This window comes from Podarcis liolepis (assembly GCF_965112155.1).
Source record: "Podarcis liolepis genome assembly, chromosome: 14".
Taxonomy (NCBI): Eukaryota; Metazoa; Chordata; class Lepidosauria; order Squamata; family Lacertidae; genus Podarcis; species Podarcis liolepis.
Genome location: NC_139569.1, coordinates 7,541,918 through 7,569,022, shown reverse-complemented (window position 1 = coordinate 7,569,022; position 27,105 = coordinate 7,541,918). Strand labels below are relative to the sequence as shown.

At 48.0% G+C, this 27,105-nt stretch overlaps 1 protein-coding gene across 9 annotated transcripts in view; it reads right to left on the bottom strand.

Moving 5' to 3' along the window:
• LLGL1 (LLGL scribble cell polarity complex component 1) overlaps positions 1-27,105 on the bottom strand; it is an 86,402-nt gene that overhangs the window by 45,122 nt on the left and 14,175 nt on the right. For 5 of the 9 annotated variants that reach the window (XM_083474179.1, XM_083474178.1, XM_083474180.1 and 2 more), the window contains exon 2: positions 17,258-17,355. In XM_083474179.1, coding sequence (XP_083330305.1) covers positions 17,258-17,355 — 98 coding nt within the window. Of the gene's footprint in view, positions 1-17,257; positions 17,356-18,660; positions 18,781-22,568; positions 22,957-24,295; positions 24,491-27,105 lie in introns of those variants that run through there. The other 4 variants (XM_083474184.1, XM_083474186.1, XM_083474185.1 and 1 more) reach the window with 3 other exon arrangements.

Genomic DNA, 27,105 nt, shown 5'->3' with positions numbered 1-27,105 from the left:
GTACATTCTTTTTATCTCTATTCTTTTGGTTTTTTCCAGATACGTTGCTTTTTAAAAAAAACAACCCAAAACTACTCTTTCAGAAACGAGTTTGGCTTTTATGGTTGAAGATGTTGAAAAAGGTTCTCCACAGTCCACCTGGTAGGCGACTGCTTCTGAGACTGAACTTTTCACAAGTCCTACATCCAGATGCAAAAAAATAAAAAGACAATATAGTACCATTTTTAAAAAAACCAAAAACTGGCCTTCTTTTTCTCTTCCTTTTTTTGAGAGAAAGGGCTGGCTAAATTTTCGAACATATAAGCATGTTGTTTCAGGGATGCACTTTCTATGCTGCCCTAGTCTCTCTCTCTCTCTCTCTCTCTCTCTCACACACACACACAGAAAAGCCACACAAAGAACACAAGACAATGGATGGGATTCACAGCTTTGCCATCTCCATTCATTCCAGCAGGGCAAAGACAAGAGCGCTGGCTTCCAAAGGGAATGAATGGAGGCTGGGAAGCAGCAGCGGCAGCAGCAGCACCTGGAAGGCCAGATGTCCAGAGGGCAATGGCAGAGCTGGGCTTATTCTATGGCAGCAGCAGGGAAGCTCAAAGACCACATTTCCTGTTGGTGACCTTGGGGGGCGGGCACATGCCGCTGGTGGGTGGGGCCAGAGGCAAAAGTAGGCAGAGCTACAAAAACAAAAAACAAAAAAAACCCTCCTTTGTACTTTAACAGGCTACATGCCAGCCAAGCAAAACTGTGCGTATCTAAACACACAAACACAATTGTTTCTCCATCCTCCACCCGGGCAGGCACAAGGCATCAGTGCAGCTCAAGGGAATATTTTGGCTGGTCCAAAGCATTCGCGGAGGGCATGCAGCTGGGATGGTGAGCATGAATGTGGCCTGGGAGACTCACAAGGGCCACAGAGAGAGGTCTGGAGCGCCCCGAGTTTCCTAACCCCTGCTGTGGAGCATCAGAACACACATCACGATTCACGGTGTATTCCCGGGTCAAAAATGATGAAACTGATATCACGATACAGAGTTCACTTTCGGACAATATTTCTATATACAGTGGTACCTCGGGTTAATAACTTAATTCGTTCTGGAGGTCCGTTCTTAACCTGAAACTGTTCTTAACCTGAAGCACCACTTTAGCTAATGGGGCCTCCTGCTTCCGCTGCGCTGCTGCCACGCAATTTCTGTTCTCATCCTGAAGCAAAGTTATTAACCCGAGGTACTATTTCTGGGTTAGCAGAGTCTGTAACCTGAAGCATCTGTAACCCGAGGTACCACTGTGTGTGTGTGTGTGTGTGTGTGTATATGTATATGTATATGTATATGTATATGTATATGTATATGTATATGTACAGTGGTGCCCCGCAAGACGAAATTAATTCGTTCCGCAATTTTTGTCGTCTAGCGAATTTTTTGTCTTGCGAATCACGAAATCCCATAGGAATGCATTGAAAATCAATTAATGCGTTCCTATGGTCAAAAAAAGTCCAAACAAAGCCAAATTTGGTACAACAACAGTTTATTAACTGCTCTTTAAAGTCACACATACTGTAAAGAGCAGTTCAAAAATTTAAGGGAAAATAAATTAACTTTATAAACAAAACATGTCTTTGTTTTTAGTCAAAGAAAAAAAAGTCGCGAGACGTTTTCGTCTTGCGAAGCAAGCCCATAGGGGAAATTCGTCTTGCGAGGCAAATCGAAAATGGAAAAACCTTTCGTCTAGCGAGTTTTTTGTCTTGCGAGGCATTCGTCTTGCGAGGTACCACTGTATATGTATATGTATATGTATCCCCAGCCCTATTGCAAACCTGCTCCTTCGGGTTTTTGTGCGCATGCATGTGTGTGCAACCCCATCCAGGGCAGGCAAATGAATCTGTTGGCAGGACTGTTTGAGGGTGTCATCGTCCTCTTGCCAATTTCCCTCTCATCTCCCCTGGGCAGCTGTGACCTTGTTGCGAAATGCAGAAATCTTGCTGTGCAAGCTTTCACGCACTGGTGTCATGCCTCTGCAAGCAGAGTGGTATTGATTGCTGGGGGGGGGGGCGGCTGGAGCCAGCGCTCCGACATAGCTTGCTCCTGCTCTCCGACCCAACTCTCCTGCGTTTTCAGCTTTTGGGAGATGGCCCTCAAGAGCGAGAGTAGCATTTTCAAAATTAATTCAAGGTTGCTTTCCAGGAAATCGCAACAGGAAGTCTTCTTACACCCCCAGCCAGGGCTTTGTGTGTATGCCATCTCTTGCATTGCAATACTCCCCAAAGTTTCCGAATGGGTGGGATACGTGAGGCTGCTTTACATTTTAAAAGGTAAAGGGACCCGACCATTAGGTCCAGTTTTGACCGACTCTGGGGTTGCGGCGCTCATCTCGCTATATTCTCCGAGGGAGCCAGCGTACAGCTTCCAGGTCATGTGGCCAGCATGACTAAGCCGCTTCTGGCGAACCAGAGCAGCGCACGGAAACACCGTCTACCTTCCCGCCGGAGCGGTACCTATTTATCTACTTGCACTTTGACGTGCTTTTGAACTGCTAGGTTGGCAGGAGCTGGGACAAAGCAATGGGAGCTCACCCCTTCGCGGGGATTCGAACCGCCGACCTTCTGATTGGCAAGCCTTAGGCTCTGTGGTTTAACCCACAGCGCCATCCGCATCCTGCTTTACATTTCGGGTTCCCCTAATAAGGTAAGGAGAAGACAGAGAGTTGCAAGAGGTGATTCCAAGCCACATCCCCATAGCAAAAAAAAGGGGGGGCTATGATGGCCCATTGCTATCTATAGGATTGTGGTCCCGCAATGACAGCCTTCCTATGTAAACACAACGTGTATCTGAAGGAAGGGAGGCAGAGGGAGCTTGCATTGTGCTCTGGGACAGGAGGTTTCTCTAACTGCACACGACAGCAGGTCTGTAAAAATAGTTGCGTATCTGTGTGTTTTTTTCCACTGGAGTTTGGCCATTTTAAGATCTGCATTTAAATAGACAGGCACAGGGCCAGCTGCTGCTTGAATCAGACGTCAAACAGAACGAGCACCCTGCACCCACCCACCCACCCGAGGAAGGCAGCTAAAATGCAGTGGTTTCTGAGCCCCAAAACAGAGCAATGTGGTTCAAATTCCCACTTAGCCATGAAGCTTGTTGGAGGACCCTGGGTCAGACATGACTGCAGAATCGTAGAGTTGGAAGGGACCCCTGGGGGTCATCTAGTCCAGCCCCCTGCAATGCAGGAATCTCAGCTAAAGCGTCCATGGCAGACGGCCACCCAACCTCTGCTTAGAAACCTCGAAGGAAGCAGAGTCCACAACAGTCAAGCACATCTGTCAAAAACTGTCAGGCACAGCCTCACATCTCAGACGCCGGAAAGAAGCTTTATTTGCAGAGATCAAAGAACGCAGCATACGACTAACTTAATTTATTACTGGGCGTTTGGCCCGTGTTAACATCTATCTCCTGCCTCTCCTCCAAGGAGCTGTGCATGCACCCACAGTGTGTTTTGCTTTATCCTCCTTACGACCCTGCGAGGTAGGTTAGGCTGAAAGATCTAAGAACGTGTGTGGAGGAGGATGGCCAAGAGGATCCAGGTCTGGAAACCAAGCCTTATGAGGAACGATCAAAGGAGCCTGGTACGTTTAGTCTGGATAAGAGAAGACGGAGAGGAGATAGGATAGCCATCTTCAAATATCTCAAGGGCTGTCATGTGGGAGGTGGAACAAGCTCATTTTCTCTTGCTCTGGAGGGTAAGACTTGAACCAATGGCTTCAAGTTACAAGATTCCAACTAAACCTTAAGAAGAACCTTCTGAGGGCAAGAGCTGTTTGACAGTGGAACGGACGACATCGGAAGGTTTTGGGGGGGGTTAAGCAGAGGTTGTCTGGCCATCTGTTCTGGATGCTTTAGCTGAGATTCCTGAATTGCAGGGGGTTGGACTATGAACCTGAAATTCTATGATGCTATGCACGTTTTGGGGGTGAGTTGGGAGAACCCATCGATATACAGGAGCCCAAGCCTGCACCCAGAAGCAGAGAAACACAAGACACAAAGCTTATCATCGTAGGCAGATCTACACCTTCACAAATCACAAACGTCCCACCACCGCAAACACACACAAAGCCATTCTGCTGATTCTTAGCACTTTACAGTGGTGCCTCGCAAGACAAAATTAATTCGTTCCGCGAGTTTTTTCGTCAAGCGAATTTTTCGTCTTGCGAAGCACGGTGTCGGAAAAGTTTTGGAAAAGCTTCAAAAATCGCCAAAAACCTCAAAAAAGGCTACCACACCGTGTTCTATGAGTTGCTCCTCGAAGTCAAGTCGCAACTGTATTAACGGTGTTAAGAAAAAGGAAACAAACTTGCAAATAACGCAAGACGTTTTCGTCTTGCGAAGCAAGCCCATAGGGAAATTCGTCTTGCGAAGCAGCTCAAAAACCGCAAAACCCTTTCGTCTAGCAAGTTTTTTGTCTTGCGAGGCATTCGTCTTGCGGGGCACCACTGTACTGGCTGATCCTTCCTCCCAATCAACTTCCCCCTCCTTCCCCATTGCAACCACAGTCGAAGGCACAAGTGTTTTTTACAATAACTGAAGTCTGATGATGTGCCAAGTTAGCAAAAGCTGCTCTTTAAAAACAACTCTTGTGGCGTTGTTGCCTTTTTAATATGAAGAGGAGCCAGAACTCAATGGTAGAATCTAGGCACTGCACCAAACTGGGAATCCTTGGCTTTCCAGCTAAAGTAGGGGTGGGGACACCCTGTGGCCCTCGAAAACGTTGTTGGACTCCAACTCCCAGCAGCCCCAGCCCAGCATAGCCAATGGTAAGGGACGATGGCAGGTGTAGTTCAACAACTTCTCGAGGGCCACAGAATTCTCCATCCCTGAGCTAAATAGGAACAAGGCTGAAGAAGAAGAAAAAGTGTTCTCAGTTGGAGACATTGGAAATCTTTCACCATTTGAGGTCGGTGTTTAGAAACTCAGATATATAAGCTAGGTGCCAAATGGCTCCTTAAACTTAAAGGTTGCAGTCGCCAAAACGGAACGGCTAGTTGCCATTTTGGGGCAAGACAGATCTAAAGTCTTATTTTTCAAAGGATGGACTGACAGTGATTGTTTCTCAGTTAAACATCTGGATAGTTCAGATGACAACCGTGATCTAGGTCAAGAACTTAGAACTCAAAAGAAGAAGAGTCACTTGACCCACATATATATTGGCCTATTCCTAACTCTTTTTCTTAACAGTTACTGTTCCTGCTCAGGCTGCACAGAAAAAGCACGTTGCTTCCTGAAATTCATCCCAATTTTGCAGATAAAAAGAAAGTACAACAGATAGAATCCTACAGGATGGGGTATTAGTGTGTGAAAACAGTCTAGATCAGCGGTTCTCAGCCTGTGGGTCACCGGATGTTGTTGGAAAACAACTCCCATCTTCCCTGAGCTCTGGCCTTGCTAGCTAGGGGTGATGGGAGTTGTAGTTCAACAACATCTGGGGACCCACAGGTTGAGAAAGGCTGGTCTAGATCCAAGGATTTCCAGATGGTGGAGATGTCAGGCACCATTCTGGTGCCCAGGCATCTTCACTTGGTAGCAAGTGGTCAGAAGTCAGGGGCAAAATGCACCTGGCGCCTGGCTAATTTCTAACACTGTCCAAGGTCCATGTGCATCGTACATTCACAGCAGTGTCATAACCCCTTAAAGCAGTCGTGGATTCCCCCAAAGAATCCCGGAAACTATACTTTTGTCCAGGGTGCTGAGAGTCATTAGAAGACTCTGCACCCCCCCCTTCCCCTCGCAATTCCCAGAGCGGTTTAACAATTGCGTCCCTCTTTCCCAGGGAACTCTGGGAATTGTAGCCCTGCGAGGTGACTAGAAGTCTCTCCCTTAGCAAACTACAGCTCCCGGAGTTCTTTGGGGGAAAGCCATGTGGTGTGGCGGTGCTTTGATTGCATCATGCGGGTGGACCCTGGAACAGCCATGGCTTCTGGGCTTCAACCATGCGTGCAAAACCTGCTCAGCCCATCGTCTTGCAGCAGACCCAGGCAGACAACACTGGAGGCAGATGAGGTCCTCACCGTGACCCACAATGACAAGTTTGCGAGCTAAGGAACAGCAGCGAGCAACTCAAAGTGACAATACCATGAACTGAGACACAGAGAAATCTACAGGCAGGAGCTCCCACAAAACAGGCCGTGCGAGTGCATTGCACCCCTAGGGCGTGTCATTTTAGGGGGCAAAACTTAATTTTTGCAGATTTCTTCAGCAAGGATTCTTAATAATAATAATAATAATAATAATAATAATAATAATAATAATTTATTATTTATACCCTGCCCATCTGGCTGAGTTTCCCCAGCCACTCTGGGCGGCTTCCAACAGAACACTAAAATACAATAACCTATTAAAGTTTAAAAGCTTCCCTAAACAGGGCTGCCTTCAGATGTCTTCTAAAAGTTTGGTAGTTATTTTTTTCTTTGACATCTGGTGGGAGGGCATTCCACAGGGCGGGTGCCACTACCGAGAAGGCCCTCTGCCTGGTTCCCTGTAACTTGGCTTATTGTAGCGAGGGGACCGCCAGAAGGCCCTCGGCACTGGACCTCAGTGTCCGGGCAGAACGATGGAGGTGGAGAGGCTCCTTCAGGCATACTGGACCGAAAATATGCTTTTGAGCATGAGGAGTTCAGATCTGCTTGCCCGAATGGATGGCAGAACAGGACGCAGAAACCACCCTACTGTACGAAAGCAAAAAAATTGAGGTTGGCTTGCTGTATCGCTTTTGACCATGTGGCCCTCTGAAAGCTTGCCCAGGAGGGAATCCGGCCCTCGGACTGAGCTCAGCTCTCTGGAGGGAAAATGAAGATGTGTCACCCTTCTTCCTTTTGCTGTTTCGCCTCCAGCGCAAGCCCCTCTGCCCCTATACCCTGCCCCACACATCAAGACGCCCCCTCAAATTCTTGCCAAGCCAGGGCCTCCCAGCAACAGCGGCTTCCAAAATCCAGCCAACAGGCATTCACGCCAACCAAAGACCTTTTAGCCATCACCCCCCACTTCCGGCTCCCTAGACCTCTGGCTACGTGCGGCTGGCAAGGAGGGGGGCTGGGTCAAAGGCGGGCAGCGCTGACCAACTGGGCAAATTCCTGCACTGCAGCCACCAGTAACAGACGCAAGACAGGCTCCCCATTCATAAGAAGAGACACTTCGTTGACCCGATACCAGGAAAATTGGCCCGCTTAATTTTATTTTTTTGGGTGAACTTAAAAAAAAAAATGAGCCCTGAAGGCAGAGCATTTTTTTTATTTTTATTTTACAGGAGGTGACAGGGGGCATTTTTATTTTACCCGTCACTGCGGTAAACTGTAGGGTCTGGGTTTGGTTTTATTGTGAAAGAATAGAAGTTGATGCTTCCAGAGATTAAAAGCTAATTTTGATCACAGATTCCTCCAGGCCTGAATTTTGCATTCTACTGAACGCCTGTGTGTCTGATCCAAGAGGCCTGCAAACGTTTCGAGAATGTTAATGGAGTTAACCTCCAGAGAATCCCAAGAATCTCGGCTGTCTTAAATCTTACATATCGACAAAGACCAAGCTTCTAGTCCTCATGAAAGGGGAAAGTGCTAGGGCTGTTGTTCTTCCTGAGAGGCCCAGGAGCTCACCTGCCAAGCATCCAAAGGAAAAATGAATGGAAAATCAGATTATCCCCATTCTGTTCCCCCACAAGGATGTCTGGAATTTTCTCAATTCCCTTTCTTAATGTTCATTTATTTTTTAATTCCCCTTTTCGTTCGCCTTCCTGTATTGCCATGCACAAGGCACACTGACGAGTTGAAGAAGCAACAAGACACACAACACAGATCACAATATAACAATCCGACCCAATGCAAATCTGCCATTAAAAGAGACTTTTATAAAGGACTACAAGCTTGCCTCGGAGATATTGCAAGCCTGGGTCCAGGCAACCTCAATAAAGTTGGTCACACACATTTCTTGGTTTCCTGGGGCATCTAAAAGTTATACCGTGCTGTAGCCCATTAACCCAGTGCCCCCCCCCCCGAAAGGGCGGGACAGAAAACCCCCACCTATCCAGCTCCACTCTTGAGGTCAGAAGAGGGGTCACAGTAGCGGGGGGGGGGTTCCGTCCCCTGAAAGCGCTGGGCTTTCCTTGTAGGGAGCAATATCTGCGAGATGCAATTATGCAAAGCCCAATCAAAGCAGTATGTGCTTATAGTCAATAATCCATTAGGATAGGGTGCAGAACTAAGTGCTTGGCAACCAAGCCTGGAACCGTGCATATCTGGGTACGATCAAGGGGCGAGAAGTGGGGAACTTGCATTAGGCCTGGGTGAGGGATACAACTCGGCTGACCTACATTCTGCCTTGTAACTGACCCAAGTGGGACAGAGAGCATGCGACTCTTAATCTCGGGGTCATGGGTCCGGCCCCATGTCAGGGGGTTGGGCTAGATGACTCCTGTGTCCTCCCTTCAAACTCTACAATTCTATGTTGACAGACCAAGGAGGGAGGGAGAGGGAGGCCACATTCAGACCACTATGATACCACTTTAAACAGCCATGTCTTCCCCCAGAGAATTCTGGGAGTTGTTGCCTGTTAAGGATGCTATGAGCCATTACGAGATGCCCCCCAACACACACCATTCCCCACTCATGGAGCTACAATTCCTCTAATAAGGTGAGGAAGGGTCGCGGGTGGCACTGTGGGCTAAACCACTTAGCCTCTGGGGCTTGCCAATCAGAAGGTCGGCGGTTCGAATTGCCGTGATGGGGTGAGCTCCCGTTGCTCGGTCCCTGCTCCTGCCAACCTAGCAGTTCGAAAGCATGTCAAAGTGCAAGTAGATAAATAGGTACCGCTCTGGCAGGAAGCATTTCCGTGCGCTGCTCTGGTTTCACCAGAAGCGGCTTAGTCATGCTGGCCACAAGACCCAGAAAAATTGTCTGCGGACAAACGTTGGCTCCCTTGGCCAGTAAAGCGAGATGAGTGCCGCAACCCCAGAGTTGTCCGCAGCTGGACCTAACAGTCAGGGGTCGCTTCACCTTTACCTTTAATGCCCAGCAGAAATTAACAAACTACATCTCCCAAGATTATTTGGGAGAAGCTGTGAGTGTTTTTGAAGTGGCATCACAGTAAATCGAAGGCATGGTGTGAATGTGGTCAGAGTGAGCCCAACCCTACAGAGCAGCCAATTGAAAATTCGGCAATGGAAAAAAACCACACCAAAAAAAAGTTTGTTAGACCACTCCAGGAATTGCAGCTCTGTGAGGGGCAAGGGGAGGTCCCGAACAACTCTCAGCACTCTCTCAGCACGACTGTTTAAAAAGTGGTATCGCAGTGCTTTGAATGTTTGGCACGAATGGGGTCAGAGACCACCTTAAAGGTAAAGGGACCACCATTAGGTCTAGTCATGGCCAGCATGACTAATCCGCTTCTGGCGAAACCAGAGCAGTGCACAGAAATGCTGTTTACCTTCCCGCCGGAGCGATACCTATTTATCTACTTGCACTTTGACCTGCTTTCAAACTGCTAGGTTGGCAGGAGCAGGGACCGAGCAACGGGAGCTCGCCCCGTCGCGGGGATTCGAACCGCCAACCTTCTGATCTGCAAGTCCTAGGCTCTGTGGTTTAACCCACAGCGCCACCCGCATCCCTTACCTGCGTCCCTTACCACCTTACCTGTGGAGAAATCAATCTAATACAGTATTCAGCAATGGGTAACACACAATAAGGAAACCAGGGAAAGTTTCCTGCCTGCTCAGAAATTTGGCCGCAAATGTTCATCTCTTTAGCAGAATAAGAGAGAGAGAGAGAGAGAGAGAGAGAGAGAGAGAAGAGAGAGAGGAGAGAGAGAGATGGTGTGCGTATTCAGTCTTTGCCAAGCCAGCATCAGCAGCCAACCACAACCAGGATTTTTATTTTTTATGGGTTGTGGGGGTGCTTTGCAGCATTCGACCTTCCCACCAGCTCTCCTTGGCAGCCATCCCTGGGAAGAGCAATTCCCTACCAAGACCTCTCCGGAGGAGAGGAAGACTCCCTTTAGGCACCGGTGTCGGCTTTTATTTTTACCCCTTCAGCTGCTTCCTCCCCTGGCCTGGCTGGGATGTAGAGAACTTCCCCCTCCTCGCCCCCCAACCCAACTTACTTGAGAACTTTTATCCTCTGTTCTTAAGCCCATTTCCCCCATTGTCTTCCCAACTCACACATGTCCTGAACTGAAGCCAGCATGGCTGAGCCCTTCCAGCACAACTACAGCCCCAGAAAGGGCGGGTGGGGGGGGGAGGAGAAGAGAGAGAAAGCCAAGCGGCAGGGGGCTGTAACTACAAAGAACCGCAAAAAAAATTGGATGCCCCAAATTCCGCTGTTCAGAAAGCACCACATTTCTGCCTGGAGAGAACGTCTGCGTCCCCCACTTTCCCAATGAGGTCTGTACATCTGAACTGCAGTTGTTTTAAAAAAAACCAATAGAAGTCATTAAAATACACATACACACACGGACAAAACACACACACACACCTACAGTTCATTGAATGATAAGAGTTGGAAGGAGCCCCCCAAGAGTCATCTAGTCCAGCCCCGGAAATACAGGAATCATCTTAGAGGTGATGTGGTGCAATGGGTCAGCTAGTCTGGCTGCTATAACCAGACTGGATTACTAGCTTCCACGCCGATATTTAATTTTTACTGTCACGCCTCAACTTTTTACTTGGGGGGGGGGCAATGTGCTAAAAAGACAAAACCGTGTGTTTTAAATATGCACGTTGTGTTTTATTTCTTTTTTTAACATATTGACAATTCTGAGCCCTTCCTGGAGATGGGAAGAGGAGAACGTGGGGTGCAAGAGCAAATAAGACAGAGGCTTTGGGGGGGGGGGGAGAGAGAGAGAAACAGAGAGAAGGGAGAATGTTCCCCTGCATTCTATTCCTGAGCTTCTGAACTCCATGGAGACGGCACATCTTAGCAGCGATGCCAGTGCCGAGGCTTGAAAAGAGCCCGTTTTAGAAGCCAAGATTCCTGCAGCCCTCCGAATAAAACGGCATCTATTCAGATTCCTTCCAAAAGGGCAGGGGAAAACCCTTATTGGAAAGTGGAGGGGTGGGTGTTGCTCCTTGCTTTTCACCAAGTTAAGGCTTCCCGGCCCTTGTTTGCAACTTCAAACAAAACACCCCCACCCCCAAATCCAAATCATCAACTGTGTTCGACACCAACCCGGGTAGAGGGCTCCAGAATTGCCCTTCCAACTCTGCACCCCAGCTCTCCACCTCAGTTCACAACAGGAACTTAAAAATCAAAACACAAGAGTTAGAAAAAACGAGCACTCCCTAAGAATAGCAGGAGCAACTGCTCAGGTTTCCTTGGAGGGCGGCAAAACCAGAACCAGGAACTTGACTGCCTGTTAGCTTTCCTTTCTGCTCTGTTCACATTCCTAAGTCTATTTCATCCTAAAGGCGGGCATCTTTCAACGCATCACAGCACGTTTGGCAGGCACGTGCCAAGAAAGCTATCACAAAATTTGGCCAAGTATACACAACGAAAGAGGACCAATTACTTTCCTGCTTTCCTACTTTCCTGCCATGCATTAGTTCACAAGGTGCAGGGTCGAGTCTGTTTTCTTAAAACATGAATTCTCCTCCAGCCTTACCAAATCCCAATCCATTTGTACAGATCAAAACTGGCACCTTAACTCAGGCTCGGACACTTTCTGGTTGGCAGAGAAGGCTCAAGAACTAGGAGAATGCAGTCCCCTCGTGACTTTCCTCCCTCTAAATTCCCTTGCACCCAGCGATGACACCCAAGGTGTCCCATGGGCGTTGGCTACCTCTGCACCTCCAGGGAAGGTGATGAAAAGGAAAAGAGCTTCTCTTTCATCCTCTCCCCCACAGAAGCCAGTAGCAGCAAAGCAAAGCAAGAAAACTTCCATGCTACTCCCTGCCTGCCCCGGGAATGACAAAAACAGGTGGTTGACACAAACAGGTGGCTCCCAAGCCCTGACCCCGTAATTTAAACCTCCACCTGCAATTTAGGAAGGCCAGAGAGGAGATGCCACGAGGATTACACCTGTTGCACCAACTCCATCATCCTGTCTGGGGCACACGCCCCTCGGAGGTGCCGCTCCTCCTCATTAGCCGGTGCAACGTCATAGCTACGAGCAGGTAAGACGAAGGAGGAAAAGGAATGCAGGAAACTTTTTTGTTTTTTTAATTGCCTCTTTAAAAAACACACACACACACACACAGACAACTTGAAAATTGGCATGTCTGATGTCTGAGGGTTGGAGGGATAGGAACATGCCTGAAAACTGTATGCTATATGGGACTGAAACACTGAAGTTACAGGCAGAAGAAGAGCAGATGGGTTTTCCATTGGCTTCAATGGAGGAACAAACACAACACCGAAAGTAAGGTGGCTTGATAATCGATACACAGCCCCACACCCTGAGTTCCAAACATGCAAAGGTGGAGACAATGAAAGGATCTGTTTCTCACTTTGTGATGAGCAGGTATTGTCAACCCTTTCCTGGACCCAAACATGCACTTGGGACCCGTTTCTTAATTTCTTACAACATATTTTCCTGGTGGCAGTGGTCCTGTTGGAACCCAACCCTGGATCAGGCCACAACTCACAAGTGAGTCCTGAACCACCAGCTGAAGGCCAGTGCTCCGGGGAATTCCTGACACAAAGGGTCAGATTCAACTACCTCATTCTGCTAATGGAAGCCAGCCAAAGGACTCCCACTAACGCCATGGGGCTTTCCCTCCCCGCAAATCTGCTCTGGAGGGGTGAACTTCTCAGAATGGCATGGGGTCAGGCGGAGAGGGAAGATGGCCTTGTTGAGCAAGCAGAAACTCTTGTGCGATGGAATGACCTCCTTAGCATTGCAATGAATTCCACCCAGAGTTAAGAAGAATTGTAAAACATCTCCCTGCCTTATGGATTTGTTATATTCCGAGAATAGGAAGGTTCCTGAATACCACATCTCTCTCTCTCTCTCTCTCTCTCATTTGTAACAGGGGAAAGGAGATTTGATGGAAGGAGAGATGCAGAAGGGGCAACATCTCTAACAGTTGAGCATTATCATGGCTCTGCACATTTCAAGTGAAAGAAAGGAACCCATCACTGATTCACACTCTTTGTTCGCCTGGCCCAGCGAAGTCTACTCTGAGCTGCAAACGGTCTCCATTGCCTCAGGCAGAAAAAGTCTCTCCCATCACTTCCGATCTGATTCTTTTTGCCAGTGACGTTGAGAATTGAACACTGGGCCTCCCTTGGTACAAAAGCCCGGCTTTGCCATCAGCTATGTCAAGGCCAACAGCAAGGAAACCAAGCCTTGTGTGTTGAGGTTTAGGAAGTCCCTGGCAGATCTCAGGGCCTCACTCGATTCAAAGCACAACTGCCAAGAACTTCACAGACGACCCTGAGTCGTTGCAAATGGTCTGCTGTCATCCTTCTAAAAGTTGAGGCCAAACAGCAAGCTATGAACCCAGTCCAAACCTCTCCTCTGTTTACCTGCCTACCGTGCAGGGTCGTAAGGAGGATTATGAATATTGCACTTGAAACCCACTAGGTAAGAGCCCATACTTATTTTCCGATCAAACCACCAGGGGCTTTCATGGGAACTTCCAAGCTATCGCACTTGGGTCCACAGTTTTTAGGAAACAAACGCTTTGATCAGTGTATAGGAACCCGCAGCTCCTCAAATGCTGCGTAACTACAACTTCCAGCATCGCTGACGACTGGCCTTGCTGGCTGGGGCTGATGGGAGTTGGAGTCCAGGAACATTTTTCAGAGGGGTGCCTGCAGTATGGAACTGCCCTACCCACCTCCTGTTGAGCAGCCCCACCCCGCCCAAAAAAGATCAGTAGCAAGAACGGTAAGGCAAGAGAGGGCCCTGGACTTCTCACTTGCTCTAAAATATACAAATGTCTAGAGAGCTGTAAAGTTCCAATATCTGGCTTAGATCACTCTGCATCTGCAGCTCTAAACCAATGTGCCAAATCTTTGCAACCCTGAGCCCTGGCCACACACAACATCTGAACTCTGCTCAAAGCGGCATTTTTGCATCTCAGTTACTCGGTTAGCTGGCTTTATAGCCCTAAACTAATAATAATAATAATAATAATAATAATAATAATAATAATAATAATAATAATAATTTATTATTTATACCCCGCCCATCTGGCTGGGTTTCCCCAGCCACTCTGGGCGGCTTCCAAAAGAATATTAAAATACTATAATACATCAAACATTAAAAGCTTCCTAAACAGGGCTGCCTTCAGATGTCTTCTAAAAGCCTGGTAGTTGTTGTTCTCTTTGACATCTGGTGGGAGGGCGTTCCACAGGGAGGGCGCCACTACCGAGAAGGCCCTCTGCCTGGTTCCCTGTAACTTGGCTTCTCGCAGTGAGGGAACCGCCAGAAGGCCCTCGGAGCTGGACCTCAGTGTCCGGGCAGAACAATGGGGGTGGAGATACTCCTTCAGGTATACTGGACCGAGGCCGTTTAGGGCTTTAAAGGTCAGCACCAACACTTTGAATTGTGCTCGGAAACGTACTGGGAGCCAATGTAGGTCTTTCAAGACCGGTGTTATATGGTCTCGGCGGCCGTTCCCAGTCACCAGTCTGGCTGCTGCATTCTGGATTAGTTGTAGTTTCCGGGTCACCTTCAAAGGTAGCCCCACGTAGAGCGCATTGCAGTAGTCCAAGCGGGAGATAACCAGAGCATGCACCACTCTGGCGAGACAGTCCGCAGGCAGGTAGGGTCTCAGCCTACGTACCAGATGGAGCTGGTACACAGCTGCCCTGGACACAGATTTAACCTGTGCCTCCATGGACAGCTGTGAGTCCAAAATGACTCCCAGGCTGCGCACCTGGTCCTTCAGGGGCACGGTTACCCCATTCAGGACCAGGGAATCCCCCACACCTGCCCGCCTCCTGTCCCCCAGAAACAGTACTTCTGTCTTGTCAGGATTCAATCTCAGGAATGTCCAAAGTCGTGGGCCTAATTCGGCCCGCTGGTCGGTTCCTCAGCCCTCAGAAGCCAAGGGGTGGGTGGTCCAGGCAGAGAGGGCATTTTCTGTGGCAGCCCCTAAGTTGTGAATCTCCCTCCCTACAAAGCTGCACCTGACACCTTCAGTATACAGCTTCTGGAAAATGCTGAAAACACACCTTTTCACTCTGGCTTTGGACACCTGAGGGGGATATTTTAGGACCTGCCTTATTCCTGTGATTGCAAGTTGTTTTAAACACTATTAGGAAGCACTTCCTGACAGTAAGAGCTGTTTGACAGTGGAATTTGCTGCCAAGGAGTGTGGTGGAGTCTCCTTCTTTGGAGGTCTTTAAGCAGAGGCTTGACAACCATATGTCAGGAGTGCTCTGATGGTGTTTCCAGCTTGGCAGGGGGTTGGACTCGATGGCCCTTGTGGTCTATTCCAATTCTATGATTCTATGATTCTATTTTTAACCTGTTTTTTTTTAATTGCTGCAACCTGGGACCTCAGGGTAAAGGGCAGGTAATAGGAAGGCCAGGAATGGGGAGCCTTTTTTTTAAAATGCAGCGCCCACATTCCCTTCTGGGAAAAGCTCCAGGGGCCACATGCCAGAAATGGGTGGTGCCAGAAGCAAAAGCCTAGGCCAGGCCAGTGTTTGCATAGCTGCCCAGAGTGGCTGCAACCCAGTCAGATGGGCAGAGTGCAAATAAAATTATTATTATTATTATTATTATTATTATTATTATTATTATTATTATTATTATTATTATTATTATGGCTCTGTCTATGGCCCCATCTGCACGATATACTTACAAGTATAATCATACCACATTAGGTTCTTATGGCTCCTCTCAGAAAATATTGGGAACAGCCATTTGTTGAGGGTGTTGGGGTTGTTTAGGTAAAGGTACCCCTGCCCGTACGGGCCAGTCTTGACAGACTCTAGGGTTGTGCGCTCCTCTCACTCTATAGGCCGGGAGCCAGCGCTGTCCGCAGACACTTCCGGGTCACGTGGCCAGCGTGATGAAGCTGCTCTGGCGAGCCAGCGCAGCACACGGAAACGCCGTTTACCTTCCCGCTAGTAAGCGGTCCCTATTTATCTACTTGCACCCGGGGGTGCTTTCGAACTGCTAGGTTGGCAGGCGCTGGGACCGAGCAGCGGGAGCGCACCCTGCCGCGGGGATTCGAACCGCCGACCTTTTGATCGGCAAGTCCTAGGTGCTGAGGTTTTACCCACAGCGCCACCCGCGTCCCTGTTGGGGTTGTTTAGGAGACCCCTATTCCCCTCACGGAGCGACCGTTCCCAGAATTCCCTGGAAATCTCAGAGTGGTTTAACAGTAAGCCCCTCTTCCCAGGGAATTCTGGGAATAGTCTTTCCATGAGGGGAATAAGCGTCAACTCTCAGCACCCTTAAAAAACCGCATTTCCCAGAATCCTTTGGGGGAAGCCATGCCTTCTAAAAGTTGTGGTGTTTTAAACATGCAGCAGTTTCCTTTGTCCCTCAGGCCCCATTTCAGCCCCCCCCCCCGGCCACTTAGGGGGCTCCCTTTTAGCGGCCAAGACCAGGGTTTGAGCAGTTTAAAGAGAGCCAAGCCAGCCCACACAGTACAGGTGGGAAGGCCCTCTCCAACTTTTATCCGGGCTTCTGGGAGCATGCGATTGAGGGTGGGGAGGAACAGATTAATTTTTTAAAAGTAGGCAGAGCAACCGATGCACATTTTACCTTTGTGCAGCTGGTCAGTTCTGTTGTTTTGGCATTGTTTTCGAAAACACAGAAACAGAAAATTAAAAAAAAAAAAAATGTAACCAAACCAAATTAGGTTTATCATGTATCTTGAGGAGGCACTTTAGTTTCAAAACAGGATGCAAATATCGATGCAAATAATGAAATAACAACAGAAGGGAAAACTGGGTCGGGAAAGGGTAAGGAAGGGATGGGGAGGGAAAGAGGGCAGTAGGTCAGATCCTGAGCACACACACCCTCTTGGTTCTCTAACCAGACAATCAAGAGGCGTTATCATTCTTCAAGGACACAATCCAGCTGCACACTTGGAGTGCAAAGGAGGACAACTGAAGGATGCAAGGCGGTGGGAGGGTGTGCGGTTTGGGAAGAATTCTGTGGGCCAGAAAGGGGAGCAGGGAGGCCTGGGAAGGCCGCATTTCCAGATCAGACAGCCATTCCCAACAGGGTGCCCACTGGGAAGCTTTGTAGATGCAAGTCAACCCTTACCTTCCCCTTCCTCTGGTGTCATGGAAGGGATGCCCAGGCTAAAGCAAAAAGGATACATTTTCACTGCTCCCGATTTGGTGCCGATGGCCATGATTCGTAGCTTGGGGTCGAAGGCCAAGGAGCTGGGCTGGTTGGGGAATCCATGCTCCACAGTCTGGAAGGGGAGAGGAGAAAAATATGTTTTAGTTACACCACGGTCGGGGAGGGGTGTGTGGCAAAGGGCTCCATAGGAATCTCTTCCAGAATGGAGAGCTGAATGAGAAGCTGGCGGGGCTCCAGAGCAAGAACGCATGCCTACAGATTAAACGAAAAACGCTGCATATGCTTGTTTCTTGAAATTCTCACTGTCGACCCAATCAACTTTATTGCAGGCAGCCAAAGGACATTACAATTTATGGCATTACAGAATAGTAGAACTGGAAGGAACCCAACCGTTGTCTAACCCCGTGTTTCCCAGCCTCTGGTCTCCAGCTGTTTTCGGACTACAATTCCCATCATCCCTGACCACTGGTCTTGCTAAGGATGATGGAAGTTGTAGTCCAAAAAACAGCTGGAGACCAAAGGTCAGGAAACACCGATTTCTAGTGCAACCCTCTGCAACGCAATTCATATATGAAATATAAAACTTCTGAAGCGATACACCAATTAATTTGGCGGGGAAACTTGTTACAGAGAGTCAGGGAACCACAGTGAATTCTCAATGTTGAGAATTATAATGTATTATACATTTGAATCCAGTAATTCCCCCCCCCCCCCTTTGATGGCTATTAACTGTGACTCTCTGCCACAAGTTTCTCCTCCAAATTAATTCATGTATTGCTTCAGGAGTTTTATATTTTGTATATAAATTGTATTGCAGGAGGTTGAGACTAGATGGCCCTTGGGTCCCTTCCAACTCTTGCTATTCCACAATTAGAATGCAGAACAAGAAGCAAGAATTAGAAGTTTATATATGTATGTGTTACACACACACAGAGTTCCCCTGCCATAGAAACACTGCATATTGCAAAGGTTATCTGCAGAATCCTCTTGTTCATCTTAAGAAAGGTGGTGGCTGGGCCCGTACAGATCCCATCACTCTGCGCATGCTCCGAAGACATGCACAAGAGCCCAATCACAGGAGCAGATTCATCAGTCCAAGGGCCACCTCTTGTTCAAAGGCAACCTTCCAGGGGCCGCAGACCAGTGGTGGGTGGAGCCAGAGACAAAAGTGGGTGGGGAAACACATGCAAATGAGACTATTGTAGAGTAGGCTAGTTTTAAGACACACTCACAGACCCTTTTCTATCCTCCATCCAAATGTGGCCTAGGCCAGGCCAGTGTTTGTATAGTCGCCCAGAGTAGCTGCAACCCAGTTGGATGGGCGGAGTGCTATTATTATTATTATTATTATTATTATTATTATCATGGCTCTGCCTGTGGCCCCATCTGCACGATATACTTAAAAGCATCATCATACCACTTTAGGCCCTTATGGCTTCAGAAAATATTGAGTACAGCCATTTGTTGAGGGCTATGGGCTTGTTTAGGAGACCCCTATTCCCCTCACGGAGCGACCGTTCCCAGAATTCCCTGGGAAACTCAGAGTGGTTCTAACAGTCAGCCCCTCTTCCCGGGGAATTCTGGGAACGGTCTTCTGCGTGAGGGGAATAAGGGTCAACTCTCAGCACCCTTAACAAACCACATTTCCCAGAATCCTTTGGGGGAAGCCATGCCTTTTTAACATTGTGGTATTTCAAAAGTACAGTGGTACCTCAGGTTATGTACTTAATTCGTTCCGGAGGTCTGTTCTTAACCTGAAACTGTTCTTAACCTGAAGCACCACTTTAGCTAATGGGGCCTCCCACTGCCACTGTGCCACCGCCGCACGATTTCTGTTCTTATCCTGAAGCAAAGTTCTTAACCTGAAGCGCTATTTCTGGGTTAGCGGAGTCTGTAACCTGAAGCATATGTAACCTGAAGCGTATGTAACCCGAGGTACCACTGTATACGGCACGGAGATGGCCTCAGCACCAAGGCAACTTCCTTTGTCCCTCAGGCCCCATCTCAGCCCCCCAACCAAGGCCGCTTTGGTGGGCTCCCTCTAGCAGCCAAGAGCTGGGTTCGAGCAGGTTAAGGAAAGCCAAGCCAGCCCACGCAGTGCAGGTGGGAAGGCCCTCTCCAACTTTTATCCAGGCTCCTGGGAGGAGACGCTCGAGGGCAGCCAGAAAGGAGGAACAGATTAATATTTTTAAAATATATAAAAATTGGCCGAGAGCTCAGCGCAAAGCAGCCACTCCTTCCTCATCTCCCCAGAGAACGTTTTCAGCCAAGGGCTGCGTTATTATTTTTCTCCCTTCCTTGGACCCGACAGACAAATGAATCTTTTCAGCCAATTCCAGCTTCGCGTCTCTCGGGCTCAGAGGTCAATGCAAGCGAACATTCAGCAGAGAGAGGAAGGCAGGAAGAGAAAGAATCTGCATGCATATATATATATATATATATATATATATATATATATATATATGGAAAAGGCTATCGAGTAGTTGAGTTTCCAGCTTCCTCTCCTTGCTCGGCCCCCAAAGCAGACCACACAGAAAATGAAGCCAGGGTGCCCTGACAAGGAGGCCTCTCCCCACGGCACAAAAACAGGAGGCGGCAGAAAAGAGAAATCCAACATGGCCCTAGCTACGTTGCAGAAGTGTTTAGGAGCTAAGCAAAGGAATGATCCCAGAGCAACGGGGAGGCCATGCTGGACACCTGCCAGCCTGCAAAACAAAGAGGGGCTTACATTTTCTTCCACCCGGAAAAAGGAAGCCAGAACAAAGAGGTTGACCAAAGCTCGTGTTTCACATTCTCCACCCAGGTAGAACCGCAGAATCACACCGACTTGGCTCACGGAGAAGCGGGCAGGGAATCCTTTTCAGCCAGAGGGCCGCACGGCCTTCTGGGGGCCACATGTGAGTGGTGGGTGGGACCAGGGCAATGATTGCTAGCTTTCCCTTTGTACAATAGGCTAGCTCAGGCATAGGCAAACTTACCCCTCCAGATGTTTTGGGACTACAACTCCCATCATCCCTGACCACTGGTCCTGTTAGCTAGGGATGATGGGAGCTGTAGTCCCAAAACATCTGGAGGGCCAAGTTTGCCTATGCCTGGGCTAGCTTCTATACACACAGAGAGACGCACTCTATCCCATGGGTAGGCAAACTAAGACCCGGGGGCTGGATCCGGCCCAATCGCCTTCTAAATCTGGCCTGCGGACGGAGCGGGAATCAGCGCGTTTTTACATGAGTAGAATGTGTCCTTTTATTTAAAATGCATTTCTGGATTATTTGTGGGGCTTGCCTGGTGTTTTTACACGAGTAGAATGTGTCCTTTTATTTAAAATGCATCTCTGGGTTATTTGTGGGGCTTGCCTGGTGTTTTTACATGAGTAGAACGTGTCCTTTTATTTAAAATGCATCTCTGGGATATTTGTCGGAAATAGGAATTTGTTCATTCCCCCCCCAAAAAAATATATATAGTCCGGCCCCCCCATAACGTCTGAGGGACAGTGGACCGGCTCCCTGATGAAAAAGTTTGCTGACCCCTGCTCTATCCTCTATCCTGGCAAGCAAGAGGCGTGTGATTCCTGCTTTGCAGAGGGTTGGACTACATGGCCCTTGAGGTCCCCCCCCCAAATGACAGTTCTAGGGTTCCATGTTCAGAGCTCAAGCAGATCGGAGCTTAACAAACTTGGGACCAGTTTACCTACGAGATCGCCTTACCCCACAGGTGCCCACTCGACCACTTCGACTGGTGGAATTGGAACTACTATAAGCACCACGTAACACCCATTCCACCTTTGTAAGAACTTAGGCGTCTGCACTTTGGAACTCCCTGCCCATTGACATAAGGCAGGCACCTCCACTGTACGCTCTTTGGAGCCTGCTAAAAACATTTTTCCCCAGACAAGCCTATCTCTGTGCATAGCATGAGGCTCTTAATCTCAAGGTTGTGGGTTTGAGCCCCACGTTGGGCAAAAGATTCCCGCATTGCAGGGGGTTGGACTGGATAACCCCCGGGGTCCCAGCTCTACAATTCTGTGATGCCCAGATGATTCAGAAGTTGAGGTAATTTTAATCTCTTTTAGTATTTTCACTTTTGTATGTATTAAAGCAGGGGTGTGCATTTTCCTTGATTTCCCTGCTTTAGCTCCTTGTAAACCGCTTCGAAGTTTTGTTTGGTTTTTACAATCAATCGGTGTATAAATCTTATGAAATAAATAAATAAGGGCACATCCCAGCCAGGCAAAAACGCACAAGGACAGAAACACACATGCTCTGAAGGGGCGTGGCCTGGCTAGAGTCCTTGGGGCCAGAAAAGAGAGCTCTGTGGGGCCGCATTTGGCACAACGAAGTGAAGAACTGAAGACAAAGGCAATTCAAAACGTGCCATCAAGGAAATCAGGATTAAGGGAAATGAGCATAAAAGACTGCATTGATTTTTATCCTCCTCTGCCCCCAAGCAGCTCAGCATGCCACAAAGTGCTTGTCACCTGTTCCCTCCGCACCTTGAAATCATTGGCTGAAATAACGCAATTAGAATGTTAGATTGCTTTCGGAATGTTTTCAATGATGTTGTTTTAATTATGTGTTTGCTGTGCTAGGCTCCTTTGGGAGGAAGGACGGTATATCAATTGAATGAACATTGGTAATAATATTTTTAAAAGCACCACAACCCTGCGAATTAGATTAGAGAGAGAGAAAAAGGGTGACGAGCCCAATGGCAGGGTAAGGATTTGAACCCAGGTCTCCTGACACTACACAGGCTACCAATTCTTTTGCTTTCGGGAGTCACGAGGCAGCAAGATCCTCCTCAGACGAGACTGCGAGAAACAAAAATCTGGAAGCCGTGTCCAGCTGCTCCTCTGGCTCCCATAATTGCTACGACACTTTCGCCCCCTCCTTCCCTCCAAATTTATTTTTGCTTTGGGCATCTTCAGGCTGCCGTTCAGGACAAAGGCAACGCTGCGCACAATTACGACACAGTTTAAAAATAAAACACAGGATACAATTATCGGGATTTCAAAAAGCAAACTGCAACACCTATAATTTAACAAACCACTCAGCCAACCATTTCTCACAGTTCCAAACCAGCAGAAAAAGAGCCATTAATTGAGAGAACTAAACAGCTTATCACTTAGGTCACCAGACAGTGCCTTGCAAGCTCTGCAAATTGCATTTGTAAACAAGACGACTAGGGACTGATTTTGCATTGTGTGTGCATGTTTGTGTGTGTGTGTGTGTGTGTGTGTGTGTGTGTGTGTATGCGTTTGCAGATAGATATACACACAAGACAGACACATTCCTCAAGAAGCAGATTTATACAAGCAGGCCACACTACCTAGCAGGGATGGGGAACCTGCGTCTCTGCAAACGATACTGGACTCCAACTCCCATCAGCCCTACACAGCAAGCCCCACATCTCTGTGTCCTGCAATTGCTCCAAGTCATGCACACAACCTGCTTTGCACTAAAGCCTCACAGGATCAGAACGCCCCTTGGTCAAGCACGATGCTGCCCTTTCGTCCAGCTTGTTATGTACTGAAGTTCTCACCCTGAGCCAGCAGGGGGATACTGTAGATAGTTTTCACTCAGGTCCACATATGCAAATAAGGGATTGAAAGTGATGTTCAGTGATTGGATAGTTACAGAAAATGGTTACAGTTGCGTTGTAGTGGAGCTCTATATAAGCAGGCTGGCTGAACCCTTCAGTCCAGTTCTGTTCAGGCCTGTGAATAAAAAAGAGCTGTTTGAAGAATATCTGTGCCGTCTGATATATTCACCCACAACTTAACACAGCTCATCTCTCTTAAGTTGCAAGGGCCACAGGCTTAAGATCACGGGCAGGATCCAATGTCCTGCACTGGCACAAAACAAGAGCACTCGGGTTGTCAAGTTACGAATCCCAGCGTACGGCTTCCAACAGAGAAACCAAGCTGAGCAGCTCGCAGTCTTAGATGCTCTGAAACAAGAGTGGGGAAGCTGGTGGCCCCTAGGTTTCTCTCTTTAGCCCCAGGGTCTCCCAAGGCCACTCCCCCTCTCTCCAGGACACGCCCCCTCACAGACCCTGCTCTGCACCCTCCTCTATCCCTTTGCCTGGCTAGGAGGGGGTCCTTGAACTGAGAAAATGCCTCGTTTGCCTGTATGGAAGATAAGACTTGTGTGAGTGTGTAGAAGCACAGCTGGATTGCACCCTTCTGTGCAAAGGGAGGAGTCACACCCATTGCCCTGCCCACTTTTGCATCTGGCCACACCCACTTTTTCACCTCTGGCCCCAGACACCGCTGGCAAACGGCCCCTGGAAACTCATCCACGAAATAGCAAAGGAAAAGAGTCCACCTTCTCTACCAAAGGCTGTATCCTGGCAAATCAGGAAGTCCAAACAGATTCAGGGAGCTGCTTATGTCAACTTAGGCTAGTTTTGTCTACACTGACTGGCAGTGGCTCTTTGGGAAATTGGGAGGCAGGATCATTCCCATCTGCTGCAGCCCAGTCTCTTTCTAAGGGGAGACTGCAGAGATTGAACCTGGCACATTCTGCCGCAGAGCTACAATCTCTCTCCCCCTTTTCCATCTGCTGGAGAGAAGTGAAGAAGAATGTCCCCCATTTCAAATCCAAGGCCCACTTTTAAATACTTTTAAATATAGACACATATCATGCGAATCAGTCACAGGGCTGCATTTGTGTCGCTCTCTCCCTTTAAAGCACATCCAAAACACGTTCTTTCCCGCAAAGAGTTCTGGGCATTGTAGTTTACTATTCCCAGAAATGGGCAGTGAACTACAGCACCCAGAATTCTTTGAGAGAAAGGATGGTTTCGAATGTGTTCATAGGGCCCCTGCCCAAAAAGGAAAAAGGAAAACCCATTGATCAGACAGAACAGCTTTGAGATCTTCGTTCATCGCAGGAAAAGAGAGATAGCCGTGGTTTGTTTGTGCTTCTTTCAGTGTTTACCCATCTTTGCATGTGGGGTTTGTTATTATTTTCTCAGATGCTTCTCTAACACAGAGCCTGGCAACTGGGCTACAAATGCCAACCGGGCGAGTCATGGCTGTTTTGTCAGCTCACCAGGGTTGTGACCGGGCGGAAGGCCTCAGAGGATGGGTCAACCCTCGCCACGAGAGGATCACGGTGCAGGGGAAGGCAGAGGAGGCAATATCAGACATGCTTTTCTCCAGGCAAGCTTTGAACAAACAAGGGAGAGCCAGCCAGGATCCTATGGATCAGGAAAGACCAGCAGTCAGAAATGGCTGCTTCCTTAGGTCACACCAGCTTCATGCATCTAAAGGACATTTGTCCCACTTCTTTAACTGTCAAAGCTTCTCCCAAAGAACCCTAGGATCTGTAGTTCGTTAAAGGGGCCGGGAATTATAGCACTGGGAGGGGTAAAACTACAGTTCCCAGGGTTCTTTGGGGGAAGCCATTGCTACTTTAAAAACAAAAGGAGTAACATGTTTTAAATCAGGCATAGGCAAACTCAGCCCTCCAGATGTTTTGGGACTACAACTCCCATCATCCCTGACCACTAGTCCTGTTAGCAAAATATCTGGAGGGCCGAGTTTCCCTATGCCTGTTTTAAAACTATAGTGTGGATGGGGCCCTGCTCTGTTGGGGGCAGTGCAGTTCGCCTTCCAAAGAGCTATCTGACTCAGGTTTTGGAATGGGGTGACCATTTGCTCCTTTGGGGGCTGTTGAGAGGCCTCCGCCCCACTGAAACATCATACCACCCTACTTCTTTGAGAAAATGGTCCCCTGTGTTCGTTCCCCAATATGCATAATATCTGGACAACTCAGAAATTGCTGTGTCTTAGATGGGCGCCCCAGCTGCTGAAGACTCCAAACTTCCAACCGCTCAGATAGACTGCTCCTGCCTCTTGCTGCTCTACTGCTCGACCAGACGCAGCTAGCCAGAGTTGCAAGCATGCCTCTCAACCACCAATATTCTATGCCTTTGTGAGCTTTTACCCTGCAGTACTGCAGGTACGGAGGCAGTAGGAAACCCCCCAACTAATCCAGCCTTTGCCAATAGGGTGCCCTAGTACAATCCAAATCACCTGGAGAGGGCACTATAGGGTGGGAAAATCTAATATTATTCGCCAGGGAAGAGTGTCCCAAGCGAGAGACCACCAATGAATGGATTCTTCTTCTCCTGCGAAGGTAAAAAAACCGGCAAGAGTCCATTTTGGCTGGTGACTCACAAGCTTCATGGGTGGCTATTACGCAGGTCAATATCTGTGCTGCCCCTTCTTGTACGAAGTGCCCCTCTGCCTGGCCTGCTGCCCACTCTAAGCCTCCAAGAAGCACCTGTCCAGATCTTTCAATCCATCAGATCCGGGACAAAATGCACACACGTGTTTAGATGAAAACAGGGCACCAATTCAATCAGTTCTCAATATGTGGCATGGTCTCAGATGCCCACTCTGCCACTCTTGAGGACAAAAGTGGAGGGGCCCGAGGGAAGAGCAGTTGCTTGGAATGCAGAAGATCCCAGATTCTCCCACCACCACCATCAAGAAATTTTAAGTTGTAAAGAAAATATTCCAATTTTTAAATCAAAGATTAAAAAAATACTAATCTAAATAAAAACACAAACCAACAGGAGGAACGGGGGGGGGGGGAGAAAGAAGAAAAACAGTTGGGGGACTTCTGATTCTTTGTCTGTCAGGTATATATAGAAAAGTATTCAAAACATAAACTCCCAATACAGCACCCAGCGATTCCACTTTGTATAAACCAATATCTTCTCCAATCCTCCAATCCAGGTATCATAAGTTCATTTCGTTTTTCACACAAAAAGTCTATAAGGAGTTTCTAATCTTTAGTAAATATTGACAATGATTTTTCTCTGATTAGACACGTCAACGCCATCTCAGCCAAGTCCAATAATTTTAACAACCAGTCCTCCATCGTAGATAATGATGTTATAGACTTCCATATAAAAGGCTCGCCGCTGTGATCATGTATTAAAATACAGTCATATCTTGGTTTTTGAATGGCTTAGTTCTCGAACGTTTTGGCTCCTGGACGCCGCAAACCTGGAAGTGAGTGTTCTGGTTTCCAAACGATTTTTGGAAGCTGAACATCAGACGGGGCTTCCGATTGGCCGCAGGGGCTTTCTGTAGCCAATCAGAAGCTGTGCTTGGGTTTTCAAACATTTTGGAAGTCAAACGGACTTCTGGAACGGATTCCGTTTGACTTCCGAGGTATGTCCCAGGTTAAATAACTACCATCTCCAATTAAAAGCAACCCCATCCCGAAACAGGTAGAGAAGAGACAGTTCTCCACCTGAATGCATATAAAATTGCTTAGCTAACTTATTATCAAAGAATACATATAAACCAGCATAAGAGATTTATGGAATAATTGGTATTTTGCGTTTCGTTTCGTAACAACAAGTTCAATGCTAATGTCCAACCTTATGAAGCTTTTGACATTTTGAACATTTCTTTATGGCCTTCATCTTTGATTTATTTTGTTTATTCACACATAAATGCTAGGGGGGGAAACCCCCACAAATTTAAAAATAAGCCAGGGATGTTCCTCCTACTTTGAACCACAACACACAATGTTGAGCACAACATCTTTAATGAACAGGCAGCAGCACGGCTTTCAAACAGGACTGGAGAAAGGAGTTTCGGAAACAGAAAGCCCTAGAAAGAGAGCTTGGCCAAGCCAGCACATCGCTTGCCTTTTCCAATCAGCCTCCACATTCCACATTGCAAGAGACAAAGTCGGAAGGAATCAGCAGCACCAGGAGAGCCAAGCGGGAGAGATTCTCTGAGCAAGTGAGCAGAGATGTAATCTGACACATGGACGCAGATTTTTTTCCTGGACTTGGTGGGGTGCCAGGCCATCGGAGCAGGGTGGCATTTGAGGGG